General features: G+C 43.0%; 1 protein-coding gene across 1 annotated transcript in view; it reads left to right on the top strand.

Moving 5' to 3' along the window:
* Nucleotides 1-19,403, top strand: part of IQSEC1 (IQ motif and Sec7 domain ArfGEF 1) — a 295,721-nt gene that overhangs the window by 235,018 nt on the left and 41,300 nt on the right. The window contains 1 exon segment of the mRNA XM_030957062.1: nt 18,691-18,970. Coding sequence (XP_030812922.1) covers nt 18,691-18,970 — 280 coding nt within the window.

Raw genomic sequence — 19,403 nt, 5'->3', positions numbered from 1 at the left:
CCAAAATTTCAGTGTTGCATTTAATCTAAGGTTTAATTCTATTTCTGTATTAGAAATGAAATAGGTTTAGCTTTAGCAGGCAGGGTTGAATGGTCTGAGGGAGTCATTCACTGCTGAGATATTGTAGTTTGAGAGTGCTGTTTGTTGGGCAACTGGCTGGAAACTGCAGTGGTCCAAAGTGAATGCAGCAGCAGCTGCAATGAGTGAGCTGCTTGTCACAGTAAGCTCTTCCCGAGGTCAGCCAGACCACTTGCTTCACATTTATTTCCCTCAAACTTCTGGGCTGGTCTGCAAGGTGTAAAATCACACTTTAAAATCTTTGTTTACTTCCTCTTCAGAGAGATTTCCCAGTTCCTTCATTTGTGCTTAAGTCAAGTTGATCTAACGGAGCAAAGATCACTTTGTGTTGTGCTGTTAGTTGTGCTCCAACAAATTGCCAGGAATAAGGATAGCAGGACATGAAAAGTCACTTTTTGATCTCCTTACAGTGCACTTCAAATTTCCACAATATCTTATGGCAACTCTAACACTAGTTCGGTGCAAAAAAGCAGCAGGAGGACAACAGAGAACATTCATCCTACTGGTTCTGCCAAAGCTTCCTATGCAGAGTGCAGATCAATGAAGTGCTGTAGAAGCCCATGTTTGGCTCTGTGTTGGTAGAAAAGCCTCTCCTGCCCCTGTTTTCTGGAGCCTGAAACATCAGCTCTGTGTGTTCACCACCTCTGCCATCAGGATGGCAAAGAAACTTAGCTAAGTGCCACCAAAAATTGTCCTAAGAAGTCATAGACTTAGAGATCTCTGCTAAATCACCATCTGAGACAGGGTGGATTGTGCGGTGTGGATTACAGTTGTTGTTACCTGAGGGAAAATTGAATTTACCCTATTGATTAGGGTTGAATTAAAATGCTTTTGGAATGTTGAAACATTCACAAAAAAATCCCTCCAAAAATAACTGCAACAGGCTGCCTTGACTCGGAAACCACAATGTTGTCTGCGTAGTGCAGCAAGAATTTGTTTTTCTGTGTTTAATTCCCCGTGTTGGAATAAATGCGAGATCTTTAATGTGTAGATGATTTGGGCATTTAATCTCTATGTTAAACTTTAACAACATATTCAAGCAAAAAATGACTTAACAAAAACTTTGTACCTGAATGGTCAAAACTAAATTGAGAATTCTGGATGCTTGACATTGATGGGGGGAAAGCCATCTGTAACAACTATCCATGCAGTGTTTGGAATGGGATGTGTTTGTATTGCTTGGTTATTTGCTGATCTAGCGTGATCGTATCTGTGGAAGGAAGATTGTGTTTGAAGTGGCTTCAGAAAAGCACATTCTTCAGAAAATTCTGTGACTGCTTTGGAGGTCAGAGCTTTCCAGCCGCACTTTCCAGTGTCTCCTCCCTTCACAGCCCACGCTAAAACTGTCTGCACTTGGTTCCTAAATGGAAACTGGTTTCCGAAGGAGAAGTTGACTTTTGGGAACTGCCTGTGTCTGCTTTGGATTTGTCTCTGTTTACAAGAAGAGACGAAGCTTGATGCAGGAGGCATTGAGTCAGGACCAGAAAAACGTGGGGTTGTTGTGGATCCCAGACATTCGGGGAAGAGGCTGTCTGGATAATCATTAGATGTTGAAAGCAGGCATTGCAGTGTAAATAGTCTCTGGTTAGAGTCTTGCAGTGGCATTCCTATGAAAACAGCCTGTGTAGGTGTGTCTTTCCTCAATGTGTTTGAGTTTCACTGAAAGCTATTTAAACCCAGGCTTATTCGAATCTATGCCTAACGCTTCCTTAGGAAACTATGCAAAAACGCACACTCCATCCGAATGTTTAAGGGGGTTTAACTAAAATTGCCTCGATTCTTTTCACCACCCTGGAAGACGTGATCAGCCCTTATGGGATGTACCAATACGAGATATGTCGTATGCACATCTTTACGCCGTGCTCCTCCTCGCACCCGGTTCGCAAGAGCGACGCTTTCAGTTCCTGACTAAAGTTTCCCCAAACTACAGAGCTTGGCCAGCGGAGCTTTGGTGTGTTATTATAGGGTATGAAGCCGTGGGAAGGGTGTTGCGATTTTGTTGTCGGGGGCCGGGGGCCCCTCGGGCCGGGCTCCAGCGGGCACCGTTCGGTGCCCCCCGGAGCCGGCCCGAGGGGCCCCCGGCCACGGTGAGGGGTGTGAGGGCGGCTGGTGTGAGGGGAGTTTTGGAGAACCGTGCCCGCTGGAGCCGCACCAGCAAGTCCCCGGGCAGGGTAAAGACTGCTGGAGTGACGGGACCCTCGGAGCCGCGCTTTGCCCGGGAATCCCGCCCCCACGCGTGCGCTCTGCCCGCTTCCCTGCCCCGCCGCCGGCGGCTGAGGGGACCGGGCGCGGGGCGGGGCAGCCCGAGGGGCGGCTATGGTGGCGCGGAGCTCCCCTCGCGACACTCCGGCCCGGCCATGTGGTGCCTGCACTGCAGCTCGGAGCGGACCCAGTCGCTGCTGGAGCTGGAGCTGGACAGCTGGTGAGCGCTGCCGAGGGCGGCGGGGGTGAGCCCCGCGCCGCCGCTGCCGCACAAAGGGCTCTGCGCCGCCAACGCCGCCGCTGCCCGGGCTCGCTATGGGGCGGTGCGGGAGGATGGGACTGGGGGGTCCTGCTGGCGCTGGGGGCACCCTTTTGTCCCTGGGGATTGTCCCTGGGGTCACCCCACTGTCCCCGGGATGTCTCCGGGTCGCGGCGATCGGGAGCTCGTTCTCTGTGTCCTGGCTCGGGAGCGGGGACAGGCGAAGGCTCTGTCTGCCCTGCAGGAGCCCAGGGTTAAATCATCTCCATGGTTGAACCGCGGCGTCCCAGGCGGCCCCGCTGCGCTGTGCTGGCTGTGGGTGACAGGCAGAGCCATAAATCGGCAGCTGTGGCAGCAGGCTGTGAGCTGACCTGGCGTGTGCCGCTCCAGACACCGATGTGTAAACACTGCTTTTCGGGAGAGAGCAGAGAATCACATGATTTGTGTCAAACCAGTGTGAGTTTGACTGCAGAGCTCTGGTACAGGCTGTTCCCGGTGTCTGGGGCCGGCCGGAGACCTGGCCTTGTCCTGGCTACATGGGAAGGTGTGTCACACTCACAGGGGTAAATCAACGTTTGCCACTCGTGCCCTCAGCCAGAAAATAAGATAAAAGAAAAAACAGTTTAGTTCTAAGGTCTTTAAATTACAGATACTTGAATAACTGACATAGGAGGAACAGAGAGTGGGATTTGTCATGTTAACACATACAGTCCCTATTGTAAGGATGTTCTTAACTACCAAAATAATGTGTGTCTAAAGTACGGCAACACAGAGCTCTGTTCATGAGCTGCCTGAAAACTCCAGGCACAAACGAGTTTTCTTCTGGTGTGATGCTGTGTGTGGATTTATGATAAACTAAAAAAGTTATCCTGCACTTGCAGTGCACTTGCAGAATGAATTTATCTCCGATGCATTGTGGAAGTTCATTCCACGAAGTGATTCAGCCAAATACCGTGCTGTTTGACTGTTAAATATTCAACTTAGCTAAAGATAGAAAACATCTTAAATTGGGTGTGGGCATGTGTGGAAAAATATAAAAGGAGGAAATGACTGGATTCAGTGTAACTATGTATGAATGCAACAGTTGCTTTTCTAGAAAAAGAAAAGGCAAAATATTTTTTGATAAAGAGAAGTGTTTCATAGTACAGTTTAGTCATACATTTAATGATTCTTCAGCCCATTTTTTTATCCTTAAGGAAAAGAATAATGTAAGTTTCCGTGTGGAGTTGGCAATGTTTGCATAAGTGATGTTACCTTTGCATGGCTTGCTAAAAACATAATTCATAACAGTTACTTTAGTGACAGATTTGCCTATTACACAGTAACGTTCTGTTATTCATCATTGTTTCAGACTTTTTTCCTCCATTTGTACATTGCTGTGCACTTCCTTTCAGTTAAACTTGATTATTCTGCCTGATGTGCTAAAAGAGGAATTGCTGAGTACTTAGTTTGGATGGTTGTAGTTAACTGTGTCTATTCTTGTGGCAGATATCCTTCATATAAACACAGAATTCATTACATCTATCAAGTGCTTTGGGAGAACTACAGCCATCCTGAATAAAATTACCCATTTTCCATTTTACTTCTACTTTTGTACCAGATTTGGTTTTGCTGTTGAGATGTCCTGTTCTAGTTCCTGAAAGATATCGAGAGTACTGTTACAAAGTAGTCAGCTGGGCTTTTTTTCTCCTGGTTAAAGCTCAATGTCCGGGTTTCCCATGAGAAGTCATCTATCATCCTTTTTTTTTTTTTATTTCTACCAATCTGAAAGAATTCGTTATCATCTAAGATACTGAAATCCAAGATCTGGAGCTGACCAGTGAAAACAGCATCAACAGCATTGAGCATCAACAGCATTCAGCTTATTTGCCCCTTTAGAAGCCCTCTGGGAATCCTGGTGCAGTTAATAAACAACCTGCAGTTCAGTTTCATGGAATTATTGTCAGCTTTCAGGCAAGGAAGCCCAAGGATTCAGTTTTTGCACTGAAAAGTGCAAATACCAAGTTGAACAGTAACTCTGATTTGTTGTTCCTGTAAGAGTCCTGTATTGGAAGGTTGCAGGGACTGGACCCAGGGAGTGCCTGCTGGGCAAGGGGACCTTCTCTGCTGGAGAAGGTGCCTTCACCAGGGGTTTGCTGGGTGTTCCTCTGGAGAAATGGGAAGTGATTTCTTAGGATTTTATGGCCTTACATGGGTTTTCTCACCCTGTGACCATTTCATGTTTGTAAAATGAAAAATCTTTCAAGAGAATCTGTTCATATGGCTGTAGAAAGTGTTTCTCCCAGTACTGGGTCTTCATGAGGAGAAAACTTCTCCATTGCTTGGGGGCTGGGGCTGTTTGATGCCTCTGAGGCCCCAGGAGCAGTGCAAGGACTTTGGGTGGAACACCTCCTTTGAAACAACACTTTACCTTCATACTGATGATGTTTTCCCTGAAGTCTGAAGACGTCAATTCAGGGCTCCAGCTCTGCAGAGAGGCAGATCCCACAATGGTGGAGCTGATTAGCACACTTGGGTGATTGCTCCAAGTATGCCTACAAACTGTGCCTGCCCTGAGCACAGTGAGAAGGAGATGGATGATGAAAGCTGCTCCAGAGGCAGTCAGGGCTCTGGTGGTGGATGCCATTACCTGTAGGTATTAAAAGCTGCTCACTCACATCAGTTGTGTTCCTTGGGGCTTAACACCACTGCCATTCAAAGTCCAGTAAAACACTTTGGGACACAAGTGCTGGAAGTCAGGAGCTGATTTCTGAGTGAGCCATGAGGCTTCCAGCTCCTGCAGGACTCTGAGAGGTGCAAAGGAGGGTTTACGGTATTTTTTAATATTGGATTTTTTAAAAAAACCTGTGAAGCACCACAGCCCAAGCCTGGGTTGTTGTGCCTTTTCATTGCAAGGATTTACCATAATTCATAAAGGTCTTTCAGGATGCATTTTTTTTTTTTTGCTCCTTCAGCATTTACATGGTTCTTCCTCTGTTAGACCCGATGGTAATTTTATCATTAATTTCAGAGTCAGGCATATTTGAATCACAGCAGCTGTCAATCAATTATTCTTTTTATGTTTATTTAATAACAGAACTGCAGGAGACCTCAGAAACTGTAACCAAGGTGGAGCCCTGATTGCTCTGTTTGTTACACATTAAATTTGTGAGGATGTGCCCCTAACCCAGACACTGCCTGATCCACAGAGCAACTGGAATTATGAGGAGGTGGCTCATGAGTTAGGGGGGAAAGTGTGTTGGTGCATTGCTTTTGTGAACCATGCTTTGTTTAGATGTCATTTGTATTTAAACAGGGTACAGGCCACAAGCCAAATTTATATTCCTGAGTTCGCTGCTTTATTTCTGTTGCCTCGGAAGGCTGTGTAGTTACAACAGCAGAATCAGCCTGTGTTTGGGGCTTAAAGTTCACTTTTAGTATCTTGTATATTGCCATTTAATGTCAAAAATTATGTAAATACAGGTTTTATTTAATTCATGCATCTTTGTTATGCAAAACCGGTTACTGATCATGGACTTTTTTAGCAAGACTTATTAATCAAAAATATTTTACTTACATAGCCCTTCTCGTGTCTTCTGGGAATCCATTTGAATTTTATTTAGGTTCCATTTAGGGTACAGACAGAGATGGCAACTTCACTGCACTGCTGTGATTTGACTCCAGGTTTCCAGAGAAGAACAGATGCTGCTTTAATCCACTGTAGCACAAAGCCCCAGTATTACGTTAAAGGGGAATGCAAATTGAACTAAATAAATCCTTTTGCTTCCTTACAATAGACAAAAGACTAGAATCGTTCTCGTGAAATAACTGTAGAGATGTCTTTAATAAAAATAATGTAAAAAAGGCAAGCTTTGGTATGATAAAAAAAATCAAACCATATAGTCCCTGCGAGAGAAGCAGAAAATTAGAATGATGGCTTTGATAGCCTTTAGTACAGGAAATTGATGTATTATATCTGTTAATGAGATTCTTTCAGTATTTCAGTGTCATCCCAGTTAAACTTGTGCTTATAAACAAAGGACACAATTCCCAGTTGCCTTCTGCTGTGCAAGCACAAACAAAATGCCACAGCTATGATCTGACTTGCATTTACATCAGTGGCTATATACAGGGCATGGCCATAGAAAAAGAATCCTAAGCTTGTTTTAAGGGATGCTTGCATTATTTAGTCCAAAAAATTGCAGTGGCCCTTAAAACTCAGCAGATTAAGAAGGATGGATGTGCCATGAACACAGAAAAAGAAAACCAACTTCCTTCTGTTTGTTAATATACCCATGACCTTTCCAGTCATCCTCACACAAGGCAAAGGCAGCGAGGATGCAAAGCTGAAGGCTTTTCTGTCACTGGGAATGTTTGCAGCCAGCCCTGACTCTGCACTACAGGAGCATTCACAGTTTGTTTTTAATTTAATTTTCACTCCCCAGCTTTACAGCAGAATGGGCCCAGCTCCATCTCAGGTCACATGGAGAGCTGGAAACAGCAGCAGGACCTGCTCTGGGTTTAACTGAGTGCAGTGATGCTTTTTGGGAGCCTGGAGTGGGAGTGGTGACAGGAGAGATCATTCCATTGTCATGGTCAGGCTGGGACAGGCCATGCCAGTGCCTGCACTGCATTCCTAGGGTACACCCATGGGAAGGAATGGATGATTTAGTGGGAAGCTGTCCTGCCTTTAAAGACAGTACCAGAGACTGGGTTTCCCTCCTGGTTTGGGGGTTGTGCTCAGGAAGTCATCCTTCAAGCAAGAGGGACAGCAGTGTTCCTGATCCAGCTGCAGCTCCCAGGGATTTGAGTACAGAGAACAGGCCTGCATAAATCCCTGACCTTCTGGTCATGGTGCAGCCCAAGAATAGGTTTTCTCTCAAACTAACATCACTCTATGTTCTCAATCAGGAATAAAATTATTTTTCTTTCTGTGTGGTTCTTCATTATAGTAATGTGCTGTGAATTGGCTGTTGGATTTCCATTCTAGAGGTGTCTGGGCTGATTCTTGTGCTTCAAGGTGACCTTTTCACAAGGTGTTAAATGTTAGATAATGTCAGCTCTTCTTGGATTCATGAAAGGAAGTTCATTATTATTGTTTATATTTTCTTTTCTTGTATTTTACTCTCTGAGTCTTGTTTAGAAGATACCAGTGATGTCGAGCATTAGTAGAGACTGAAGAAGGAGCTGATTTTAATTCTCTTAGATTTGAGAGAATGGGACTTTACAGCTGATAGATTCCTCTTAATACTAGTCATTAATGCCTTGTAAAGTGAGAGAGAACAGAGGATTACCTGGACTTAATGGAACTTGTCCCAAATGATGACAATGTGATGCACACTTGGATACTTTATGTGTTATTAAGAAGTCATTAAGATGTTTTTGATTAGGTTAGCCTAGAAGAAAAGTATTCCAGGTTTTCCTACCACAGTGCAGCGTGTTACACAAGATCATTTCTCACTGTCTTTGGTTGCAATTTTCAAAATCTGTCTTTGCACGATATCACATTTTCATTTCACTAAGTGGTGACCCTTGTTTTCAGGAACTGGGCTTCTACCCCTGTCCTAAAAGACACTTTTCCACTGTGGAAAGATCTGTGAACTTTGCTGTGATGAAGAGCCTACAGATGACCAAGAGTTACTTACCCAAGTTGTGTATTTTAGACTCCTGTTGTGGTTGAGCAGCCTCACGTGCAGCCCCAGCTAAGCCAAGCTGCAGCCCCATCACAGACACTGTCACAGAATATTCCTGAGCTGGGGGGCCCTCAGGGATCCTCAATTCGACTCGAAGCTAAAGGCAGTGCAGGGTGTTGGTGGTTCTGGGAGCCAGCAGTGCTGGGCAGCTGCAACATGGCCTGCACTGCCCAGAAACTGCTCCTCTTCTCTGGGTGTGCAGTAAAAGATTTCCAAGGCAGGAATTGCTACCTGTGTTACTCTGTCGTCAGTGAGGTGACTCAGAAGTTCTATTGAAAGCCTACACTTAATTCCTCTCTGACAGAGAAAGAGCTGTAAAATGTGTAGACTCAGCATAATGGGGAGGAAATGTAAAAGGAAGGAAGTTTGTGAATGAGAAAAAGCATCTGTCAGCTCTTTAGCTGATTTAGAGGTTATGAGCAATCTTCTGAGGTCTCATTTCTACAAGAGTGAAGATTTATGTGTGGTACCTTTGAGTGTGTCTGCAAAACCTTCTGTTTGAACACATTGCCTTGAACCTAAGGATCATCTACAACCCTGTCTTTTCCACCAAGCCCCATACTGCCAACAAAAAAATCTCCTATTATTTGGTTTCCTTAAACACTATGTTCTGTACGCTCTGGTATAAACCTTGGGTGTGCAGCAGAGGATAAAATCTCCCTTTTATGAGGATGCTTGTGATTTCAGAGAGGTGAGCAGTGCTCCTGTTCCAGTGAGTTACAACACCTCTCTCCTGATGTGGGCAGAGTACTCAAGGCCAGTTCCTGCTCTCACTGGCTGGATAACAACACCCTGAGCTTCCCTGGGAGCAGGAACAAGTGCTGTGTTCTCATCCTTTTCTGTCCTACCTGAGAGTTTCCCATGCCCATTTGCACTTCAGCATTTCAAAATTACATTGTTTTCCCTTAGAGAAAACTGGTAGGGTTTCATTCTCTTTTTGGGTTGGTTTTTATTTTTTGAGACTTGGCACAGCGAAGTTGGCAAAGTGGAGGGTTTGTGCAGTGATTAAAATGGAGTGGGACTTTTATATTATATATACTTTCAGATTCATTTAGATCAGTGAGAGGTTACTCTGATCAGACTTGTAACAGCCCATCCTCCTTTTGGATTGGCTTTTTAAAGTATGTTACTCTGTAATTTTTTGTTTTATCTGTTACTACAGAGGGAAGTCAACCAACCACTAGGAGCTGAACAGTCCCTTTCTGATTTTGTAAGATAATTTTGACCAGCTATTTCTTAAATCCTAGAGAGACAGCAAAGTATCTCATGTTCATCAGTGCCATTGTTTGAAAGCACAACTCATTAGATAATAATAATATAAGTAATTGAAAGGAAATCCTTTGGTTATTGGACCTTTTGTACGACAATCATTTGCTACAGAAGTTAAAATATGGTCTAAATGAACGCAGCTGTCAATGCTCTGGCACTTTACTCAGTGCAGTGTCCAGTACAGAAAGATGGTTTTGTTGTCATTTCTGCTGCATGGACCCTCTGCATGCTCTTCGTTTATGCTGCTTCTTAATTTCCCTCACAAACTGGGAAAGACTGGTCTGCTCCAAAGTTGTTCCTAGTGCTCTGTACTGTGTTGTGCTTGTAAACATTTCAAATAGTGCAGGGGCAAACCTTTAAAATGAGTCAAGTGTTAGGCTTTGTTTGATCTATATCTGAATTTAGATTTGATCTAAGATGAGATAGTTTTAACTATTTAACTAGAACGTTCTAGGTATGACATTTCTGGGCCTGAAACATTGATTCATTAAACAGGATTTTGTTAAGCATCTTCAAGGTAGTTCATGTTTCTATCATACATGGAACAGAAGAGGGGGAAGAAGAGTTTTATCCACCAAGACCTGACTGGGAAGAGGAAATCAGTGCAGAACCTGATTGCCAGTGAGCTGATTGCCCAGCAGCAGAGCTGTCCTCTCAGCCCTTCCTGGGACAGGCTTGACACAACAGCTGAAGAGGTGAAAGAGGAGGATGGCTGGCACAGGACACCAAGGATTCTTGCATTGTATCAAATACTGCTTCAGCTGTGTGTGCAAATCAGGGTTTTTCAGCTGCGGACACTAAATCTTCCTTTTTAAACTTAGCAGCGTCTGAAGGGCGTGTCATATAGACAGTGGAATGTGTGCTAATATCTTGCTATCTTCAGTCCATGTCATATATAGTGTGGGTTTGCTAAATTAAGAGCATTTCTGCTGCTGAATGGTGTATCTAAATAAATTGTAAATAGTTGAGGTCAAATTCTACTAGAGCTGCATTGAGAAACTCCACAAATTTTTCAAGCTTATCATGTTGTGTAAAAGTTTGCATAGCAGGGACAGGACAAAGTCTGCAGTGGGAGGCAAACCTTCACAGATTTTGTTAAGTGATCCATCCCACAGACAGCACAGTTCCATTAAAATTGTTAGCTTTAGTCCATGTAAGAAACAAAGCATCCTTTTGAAGCATACAGGACATTTTCAGACGGTAATGTGTTTTATGCTGACACATCAAAAAGAAGAACTGGCCATAAAAAAAATTCAAAAATTCTAAAAATTGGGCTGGTTTGAGCCACAAGCCTCAAATTATCACTCCATAGTCATCTTTTAATAATAGCAATTTTTTAAAGAGTTGTTGCTGAATAAACAAATGCTGGGTGATTAACACGGATTGGTAGCGAGTGATGCTGGCTGACTTCACCTGAGATAGAAGTGAACATTTGTAAGCTGTACCCAGGTTCTGTTGGTGCTGCCAGTCCCCTTGTTAGTTTTGCTAAATAATGACAATAAAATACAGCTTTGCCTTCAGCAGGGAGGTTCACGAGGCATTGAGTGGTACTGGGGAGGGTTGGTTGGGTGGATCCTTCTGTACATTCTTGTGTCTGATGGCCAGTATGCTGCCACTGTTTGACAGAGGTGATCTGAGCACTGGTTAACCTTCCTTGTGCTCCTTGGAAGCTGAAGATAGTCTCAATAAGCTTTTCCCAAAGGGATATTCTTAGTTCTTAACCCTGTGGTGTTATTGCCTAAAATGGGTGGGTTGTTTGGCTCTATTTCCATCTCACTGCTGTCCATCTACATGTCAGAAGATGCAGTGCATTCATTCCTGCATTCTGCTTCAGTGGGGAGAAAATAACCTCTCATCTTTCACTCTGCTCTCTGCTGCTACTGATGGCATCTTAGAGTGTGGGTCAAAATGCCCTTTTTCAAAAAGTGTTTTTGTTAATGCCTTTCATGGGGTTACTCAGTGGGAATTACAGCTTGGCAGTGGCCAGGGGAGGGGCGCTGGGGTTGTGTGTGCTTTGGGAATCAGGGCTTGGAGCAGGGAGCAGCTGCAGGTTTGCAGGGCACTCGGGGGTACCTGCCTGTGGAGCTCTGCCCTCCCTCAGTGGCTCTCAGACTGTTTGACTCAGGCTGCTCTTATGGGCGCCCTCACCACAGAATATTACAGAATAAGTGACTGCTTTGTTAGGGTTTGCTTCTGAGACACATGCAAATGGTGTCTGGATTTTTCTTGCAATGATATTTAACTTCAGTCAGATGAATTACCTGGGACATTACTTTGATGTGCATTCAAAGGTTTCATTTGTTTTGAACAGAAACAGCTGAATGGAGAGTGCATTGGAAGTAAAACACATTGGTCAATATTTCTCTCCCGGATCAAAGCTTTTGTCACTGCCTGTGAATGCTGTTGTCCATCATAATGGCTTTGAACTCTTGGCAGGGTGTATTTGAAGGTAGATTGGTTTGTTAATGTTATTGTGCTTATTGAATTCAGGGATTTGTGTAAGTTCTTAATATAATTGACTTCTATTTACCAGACAGCACAAACCAGACATGGCAATAAGGACTAGGTTCTAGTTCAAACTGCATTAATAATAAGCTTCTGCTCAAATGTTCTCACTCCAGTGGGGAATATTGTATTGGGGGGTGGAGAAAATGCTAAACCATGGCTTGTGTGAAGTACATATGGCCAGTTCTGCATATTGAGAAGTTAATGGAGAGCGTTTGGTGGGGTAATTGGAGACAATACAGTGCACACATGGAGTTTGAATTAAATGCACCTCCTCGTTTATGGCAGAGAGCAGCACAGGTACTGAAGCACGAGGCAGCTTTGAAGCAGAGGGCTGTACCCCTGCCAAAGGAGTGCTCTGTGAGGTGAGGTTGTGTGGGGAGCACAGCTCTGGAGAGCAGAGTTCTGCTTGCAATTGTCACTTAAAATTACACATTCAAACCAGGGCTTCGTTGCACTTGTAAAGGCAAAGTTATGTGCAAGACATTGACTTTTGGAGAGGTTTGTTCCTCTGTGGAATGGCCACATTTGGCCTAAACATTTTTGCTATTTGAGTGGTTTGTTTCAGCCGTCATGCTGGAAGTGTCTGGCCACACCAGTTGCTGCAGCAGCTGCCATCCTGCTTCTCTCTGTTACCCACTTAGTTCCACGGGCGGCTTCTGGTCTGCATTCTCAGGGCTAGGTAGAGAATTTGGGTCTATTTCAAGGGGAAATCTATAATTAGGAGCTAAGATCACAGTTTGACTGGTTTTAACCTCCACATTTTAAAAGATGGTTGGTGTAAAACAGATGCGTAGCAATTCTTCCTCCCTGGGCATTTGGACCGGTTTATACAGAATATTTATTTTTGAGTGAGGCAGAAGTTTTACTGGAAGTGATGTTTATGAAATGAGATTTTGCAAAAAGCTTCATTCTGTGGTTTGTATTTAAATCCATCTCATAAATCCTAAGGCAGTGTCCCAAGAAGGTATCTGGATACTTCAGCTGTGGATATGTTGGTGTTTATGGGCAGAAAAGTTTCTGGGGCAAAGGAAGAAGATGAGTTTGCTGAATTGTTCTTGAGTAGGTGTGACTTCAAGGGAACCAGCTTTACATTGCATTTTTCTTGAAGAGGGAAATAAATTATATGGATTCAGAGAAAAGCAGGCAAGTGAGAGAAGGATGATTTGGCTGAGGAATTTCATGAAGAACCACTCATGCAAATGCTTCACTGTTGCAACAAATAAAATAAAGTATCAGTTCTTCATTAATCTCAATTTGAATTCAGGCTGTGCTGACTACCTGGAGTTTTAGTGCTGCTCTACCACAGCCCTGCTTTAAAACCTCCCTGCTTCCCAAAGAACAGAGCCCTTGCATTGTCATGGCCAAGATGAGTGGCTTTATCGCCTTGTGCTGACTAGAATTTTAAGCTGGGCATGTTTTTGTTGCTGTATTTGTAATACTTATGCTGCCTTTCCACAATGTAGAAGAAATTTATTCTGTGTACCCATGTGTTTATGCTTCTAAAGATCTGAAATGCTATGGAAAAATCTTTAAAGATGTAACAGCACAAACTTATTATATTGTCATACTTCTCTTTGTGTCCAAAACAATTTTTAACAGGATTAATATAATGCTGATTGGTTCTCATGTGTGTACTATCCAGTTGTTAGGGCCTGTTTTCAATTTCATGTCTTTATATTACACTGTTGAAAGTCCATTCTGAAAGAGTGATGAAAATAATTCTGATTTCAGAGAATGCTCATTGTAAAACAGCTTCTGAAGCATTTGCTCTGTTCTGCTGGGAGGATCTTCTTCTATTTTAGAATGTTGCATGCAGTTTGGGTTTGGCATTTGCATTATTTAGAAACATGTTTCATTTCTTTGTTCCAAACTAAATCTGCAGCAAACCAGTTTGAACATTTGGGTGATTTCTGTAAGCATATGTTCCCATTATCTTCATATTTTAGTTCTAAAAATGCACAGGGACCCTTGACTGCTTGTAAACTGGGGGGTTTCTGGGGCGAGAGGCAGCACTGAATCATTGCTTGCATGTGCTGTTATTGTTATACACTTCCTTTTTATATGCATGTAGTTTTAAAGATAAGGTTCTGGGCCTCAGGAGGAAAGGGACTTTCTGCTTTTCTGGGTATCAAATGTCTGTCTTTCATAGTATAAATTCTCTGGCAGATAAATTCTTGGATGCCTCTGCATCCAAACCAGCAGCTCCTCTGGTCATTTTGCCATTAGTCAGTGGAACAGATAAATCCATACTCATGGAAAAGTTTGGGGCTTGCTCCTTACTGGAATTCAGGTCTTTTTAAAGATTTCCATTTTAAGCTCACATGTTGAAGTTCTCCTATTTTCAAAGTTTTTTCTTTATTGTACTTTTTTTTTCCTTTGCTTTGCTAATAGTTTGGCAAGATTTGAAGGAAAAGGAAGGTGTGAATATAAAAATGAAAAATAAAGAATGACAGTAGATAGTCAAACATAATGAATAATATGTTATTGTTTTAAAATTTTAAAATATGGTAGTGGATTTAAGGTACTAGTGCTAATTACAGCCTTTGTGATTAGAAGTAATAATAGAAAGTGTAAAATGAGAGCGAAGGAAGAAAAGACCTGCCAGGTTTGTGCTGCTAAAATGCCTGGAGAGGAAATGTTTTGCTTTGGTCATGGCTAACCACACAACTGGAGAGGGAGAGAGGAGACAGAGCTTCTTCTTGTTGGGTAGTTCTTGAAAGCAACTCATCCCTGAATTGTGGGAAATGGCTGTAAAATCAGGACCTTTTCCTAGCAACAGCAGCTCCTCCCCTTTTTGTCAGCCTGGATTTTTTTAACAGTATTATAAGCTGAGGTTTATGCAGGAAGAAATTTTCAGTTTCTGACAAAATGCTGATTCAGTCTGTGCTGGCAACTGTTTCAAAAAGTTATTTAGTCGTATAAAGTTTTTCAATGGCTCTATTTTAAATTTTTGTTCATGCAAAGTCATATTAGTAATACTAATTTTTTTAAAATATTTCATTTTCAATCTTCAGCTGTTCCGTTCTCTGCTTCGTTGTAAAATACTTGCAAGCCACCTTTCACTTTTTCTGGCTTGGCAGATAATGAATGTCTATTTTCTTCTGAAACAGGAGTGCAATAAAACAGTTGGACTTCTAGGTTAATTTCAGCTGTTTTGCATTCTCCTAATAATACACAATTAGAATATTCAACAGATTGCTGGGCTCACTAGTAATATGCAGTTGCACATTGCAGGGAGATAAACCAAATTAATCCACTAGAATTTTTTTTTTAAACAATGAAATTATCAGTAAGTGTATTGGACATGTCTGGTAGGTAGCAGATGCCTCAAATTGGACACCTTTATTAAGAAGCAGTTCCTAATTCCAGTTGGGATTTTTAATTAACATTTCTTTAATATAATATATATGTATGTATATATAGTAAAAGCATAAGAAATAGTAATTAACAGTATTACAGTGTCCATTTTTGTAGTGTGCTTAATATACTTAATGTCTCAGCCATCAGAGAGAGGCAGTGTGTGCAGGGTGTGGAGGTGAAGCTGGAGAGGTGTCTCAGCTTCTCCCTCAGTCCCAGGGAGACTTCTCCTGGTTCTCACTGCAAGCCTGGAGCAGAGTCCTTGACATTTTTGTGTGTTGGCAGTTTTAGTAAGTGCACAGATAAAAACCACCCTCATACCCCTGCAGTGACTGCTCTTGTTCCGAGTCTGGGTTACAGAATTGTTGGCCTGGAGAAGCCCTCCCAGGCCACTGAGTCCAACCATTCCCCAGCACTGCCAAGGCCACCCCTGCCCCATGTCCCCAGGTGCCACATCCACACGGATTTTAAACTGTCCCACCCAGGGAGCAGAGCCTCTGTGCAGAGCAGCCAGTTTCTCCAGGAGAAGGCTGGGAGGAACAGGCCAAAGGCTTTGCTGAGGTCCCAGCAGGTGACATCCACAGCCTGTCCTCACCACTGAAGCAGGTCACCTTGTCACAGGAGGAGAGCAGGTTGGTCAGGCAGGACCTGCCTTTCCCAGCCCCAGGCTGGCCAGACCTGATCTCCAGGTTGTCCTGTGCTGACGCTCAGGGTGACCTGCTCTGTGACCTGCCCAGCACTGAGGTCAGGCTGGCACATCTGGAGTTCCCCAAACTGCCCTTGCACCCTTCTTACAGATGGGTGTTGCATGTTTGATAACCTGCAGTGAGCCAGGCCTGCTGGGAGGCGCTGGGAGTTGGCTCAGTGAGCCCTGCTGCCAGCTCTGTGCTGCTCCCTCAGTGCAGCAAGCCAACTTGCCATCCTTGCAGCTTCACACAAGTCATATTTGTTGACATATTTTTCTTCTCCAAACATATGTAAAGTAGAAGAAGTAGAAAGCAAGCTGCTTTTCTTTGCCAGTGAAGTTTCACTTTAATGAAATAATTCATATGGAGCTTCAGCTGCTCCTGGGAGGCTGGGAAGAGCTGAATGGGGGAAAGCCTTAAAGCCTGTGCACGTGTTTGCTTGGAAGGGCTCTTGTTGTGCCTCTTGTAAATGTAATTACTTCCATGCTTCAAAGGTCAGGTGGCAGGGAATAGGCCCATGAGCAAAATGAGATCGAGCATTACAGTCAGTCAAGCATCACATTTATACCTGGAAAAAGTACAAAAGGCAAACTAAAAATTAAGAAGAAGCCCTTAACTTTAGTCAGAACTCTGGGCAGATATCCTTCCAACTTCTTGTGATTAGGGCAGTGCCCTAATCACAAGAAAAGGTTAAGGGATCCATCGAAGGTAACGTTATTAAAATGTCAGCAGGAGGTTATAATCAGCATGGAAGGGATATTAAATAGTTCACAATGCAACGGTGAGGAAGGCAGAAAATGTCAACAGAACCTAAGATAATTCCAGCCTTCCTGTTAAAAACAAATTTGCCATGCTTGTATGGAAAGTACTTACAAATAAACTTGCAGCTAGGATGTGATGTCCAAAATAGCACAGCTCACAGCTGGCAGAGCAGAGGAAGGAATTTCAGTGTTTAAAAGAGAACGTGAAGCAGCTCAGTATCATACCGTGTCTTTAATGGATGCTTCAGAGAGAATGACCTGTTTGTTTTTAGTGGGTGGTTACACAGTTTCAATGTCACCAGCAGAACTCTGCATAGTTTATCATTTTTAAGTTGAAAGCCAGCTGTATCACTGAGGGAAAGGGATTAGTTTCCTGTCAGCTTCCTTTTTGGAAAAAGCAGTGTGTGCACACTGCAAATATTTCCAGCTTGGGTTAAGTATGTTTGAAAATACCTTTTGGTTGGAGTCATATTTTGATGGGCAAAGAGAGAGGACTTGCTTTCAGTTTTACATGTTTATAGAAGCATTTTAAGAAATCTAAGGGGCTTTTTTTTTTCTCCTTCCCTTTAAAAAGTACAAACTGTTCAAGCTGAGAGAGTTTGGCCGGGGTTAACCCTCAGCTCTTCAGTCAGTGGAGAACATTCTTTCAGAAACTGCTCTACACTTTTTGAAGGGACAGCTGAAAGACAACAGGAGGGCTTTGGTTTTTAAGTACAGATGAATGAAGGAAAAAAATACAGGGCGTGGTGGGAATGTGGAGTTTTACTTCTTTGGAGTTTGGATGTACCGTTCCTAAAACAAAAGGTAGGGGAAGTGTTGCTTATATTGGTGCATGTGTGAAGCGTTTACTGAGTCTTTTCAGGAATTTAAAAAAAAAAAATCATTTTTCTGTCAATGCTCTGTGTACACAGGATGAGACAGACAGTAAATATTTTGCTGTGAAACATGAAAAGATGGAAGAGTGAAAGTGCATGTATTGCAATGTGAGCGTGCCCTCCTGCAAATACAACCCAAATACAAATTGCTGTTAGTCATCAGTACTTCAGAATACACCTAGAGCTCAGTTTTACAGTGTTTCCTATTGTGTGCAACCCTTTTAATAGGAAAGGTGTTTTTCCTTTCCTTTATTCCTTAGCAATAACAGCATTTGTGTGAAAACAAAGTAGTCTCTTTTTTGCTAGATGGGTGCTATTGAGCTTTCTTCCTCTGAAACCATATTGCTTTCATTAGCTAGAAACACTGACCCTTGGGATGCTTTTACTCCAAAACCTGCCAAAAATATCCCATGGGAGCAGTCTTTCACTAGCAGGAAAATAAATGAGATTTCTCTTGCAAGTACTTTTTCCCAACTTTAGTTTTTAGAAACATCATACTCTCAAGATCCATTAAGTCCCTATCTCCATGAAAGTAATCCTTTTATGTCAAATTGTAATATATGGATAAGAAAATATTGCTTTAATTGGTCAAAGCAAAGAAAGACATAAATAAGCATCTGTCATTTTGAATGGAGAAGCTTGGAAATAAGCAGTCTTGTAGGAAATTAGAAGTTTTCATTCATTTTACAGAGTAGTTCCTGAGTGACTTACTCAGGATATTATTAGTAATTAGTGTATAAAGTTAAATAATGCCTGAAACCTCCATTCTCCTGTTTGACTCATGCTCTAAAGATGTCATGGGCATGACAGATTGAGACTTGCAAAAACTACAGCAAAAACTGCAGCAAAAACTGAGGTGTTTGTCATGAAAGCCACGTTACTTGTAACACCTGCATGCGAACAGCAAAACGTGCTAGATGCCTACACAAAATGAAACTAAAGCAGAACTGTGCTGTTTGCTGGGGAGAATTTCAGTGTGCTGGGCTCACCCGAGGCTTTTGCTGTCTCTCTTTTGTTGTGCAGCGTTGAGGGGGAGGCTCCCAGCAGCGAGACCGGCACGTCCCTGGATAGCCCGTCCGGCTACCCGCAGGGCCCTATAACGCACAGCTCCGCCCTGAGCCCCGAGCACTACGAGCACCCCTACGGGCTCTACTCCATCGCGCCCGGGCAGCAGCGAGCCCGCCGGCCCAAGCTGCAGCACTCCACCTCCATCCTGCGCAAACAGGCCGAGGAGGAGGCCATCAAACGGTCCCGATCGCTTTCCGAGAGCTATGAACTCTCTTCAGACCTACAGGATAAGCAGGTATTTGAGCTCTGGTACCTCGTGCGTGTCTGTGAACTGGGACAAGTCTTTTCTAGCATTGCTTCAGTTGGGACTTTTAACTCCGTTATTCTTTGTCCCATACACCTTCCCCACCTCCTAGAGAAAAGTGTAAAAGATATTAACAGTTTAATTAAGATTTAATAGTTTTAGCAGTTAATACTGTTAAAAGTAAAACCAGTTCTTGGAACTCAGATTGTATACTCCAGGAGTGTACTAGAATGTAATCATGCAAAATATTTTTCTAAGAAAATGAGTCATTTTGAAACCCCGGTGTTTTTGTTGTCACAGGAAGGAAGAACTTATTGCAACTGATATTCTCTTATATCCATGAGATGAATTAATACACTTTTGTATTTTATGGTGGAACTTGCAGATTACTATTCCGTTCATCATTGGAGTTTTGAGTTTTACT

The sequence above is a fragment of the Camarhynchus parvulus genome, chromosome 12 (assembly GCF_901933205.1).
Source record: "Camarhynchus parvulus chromosome 12, STF_HiC, whole genome shotgun sequence".
Lineage (NCBI taxonomy): Eukaryota > Metazoa > Chordata > Aves > Passeriformes > Thraupidae > Camarhynchus > Camarhynchus parvulus.
This window is presented reverse-complemented; position numbering and strand designations above follow the sequence as displayed.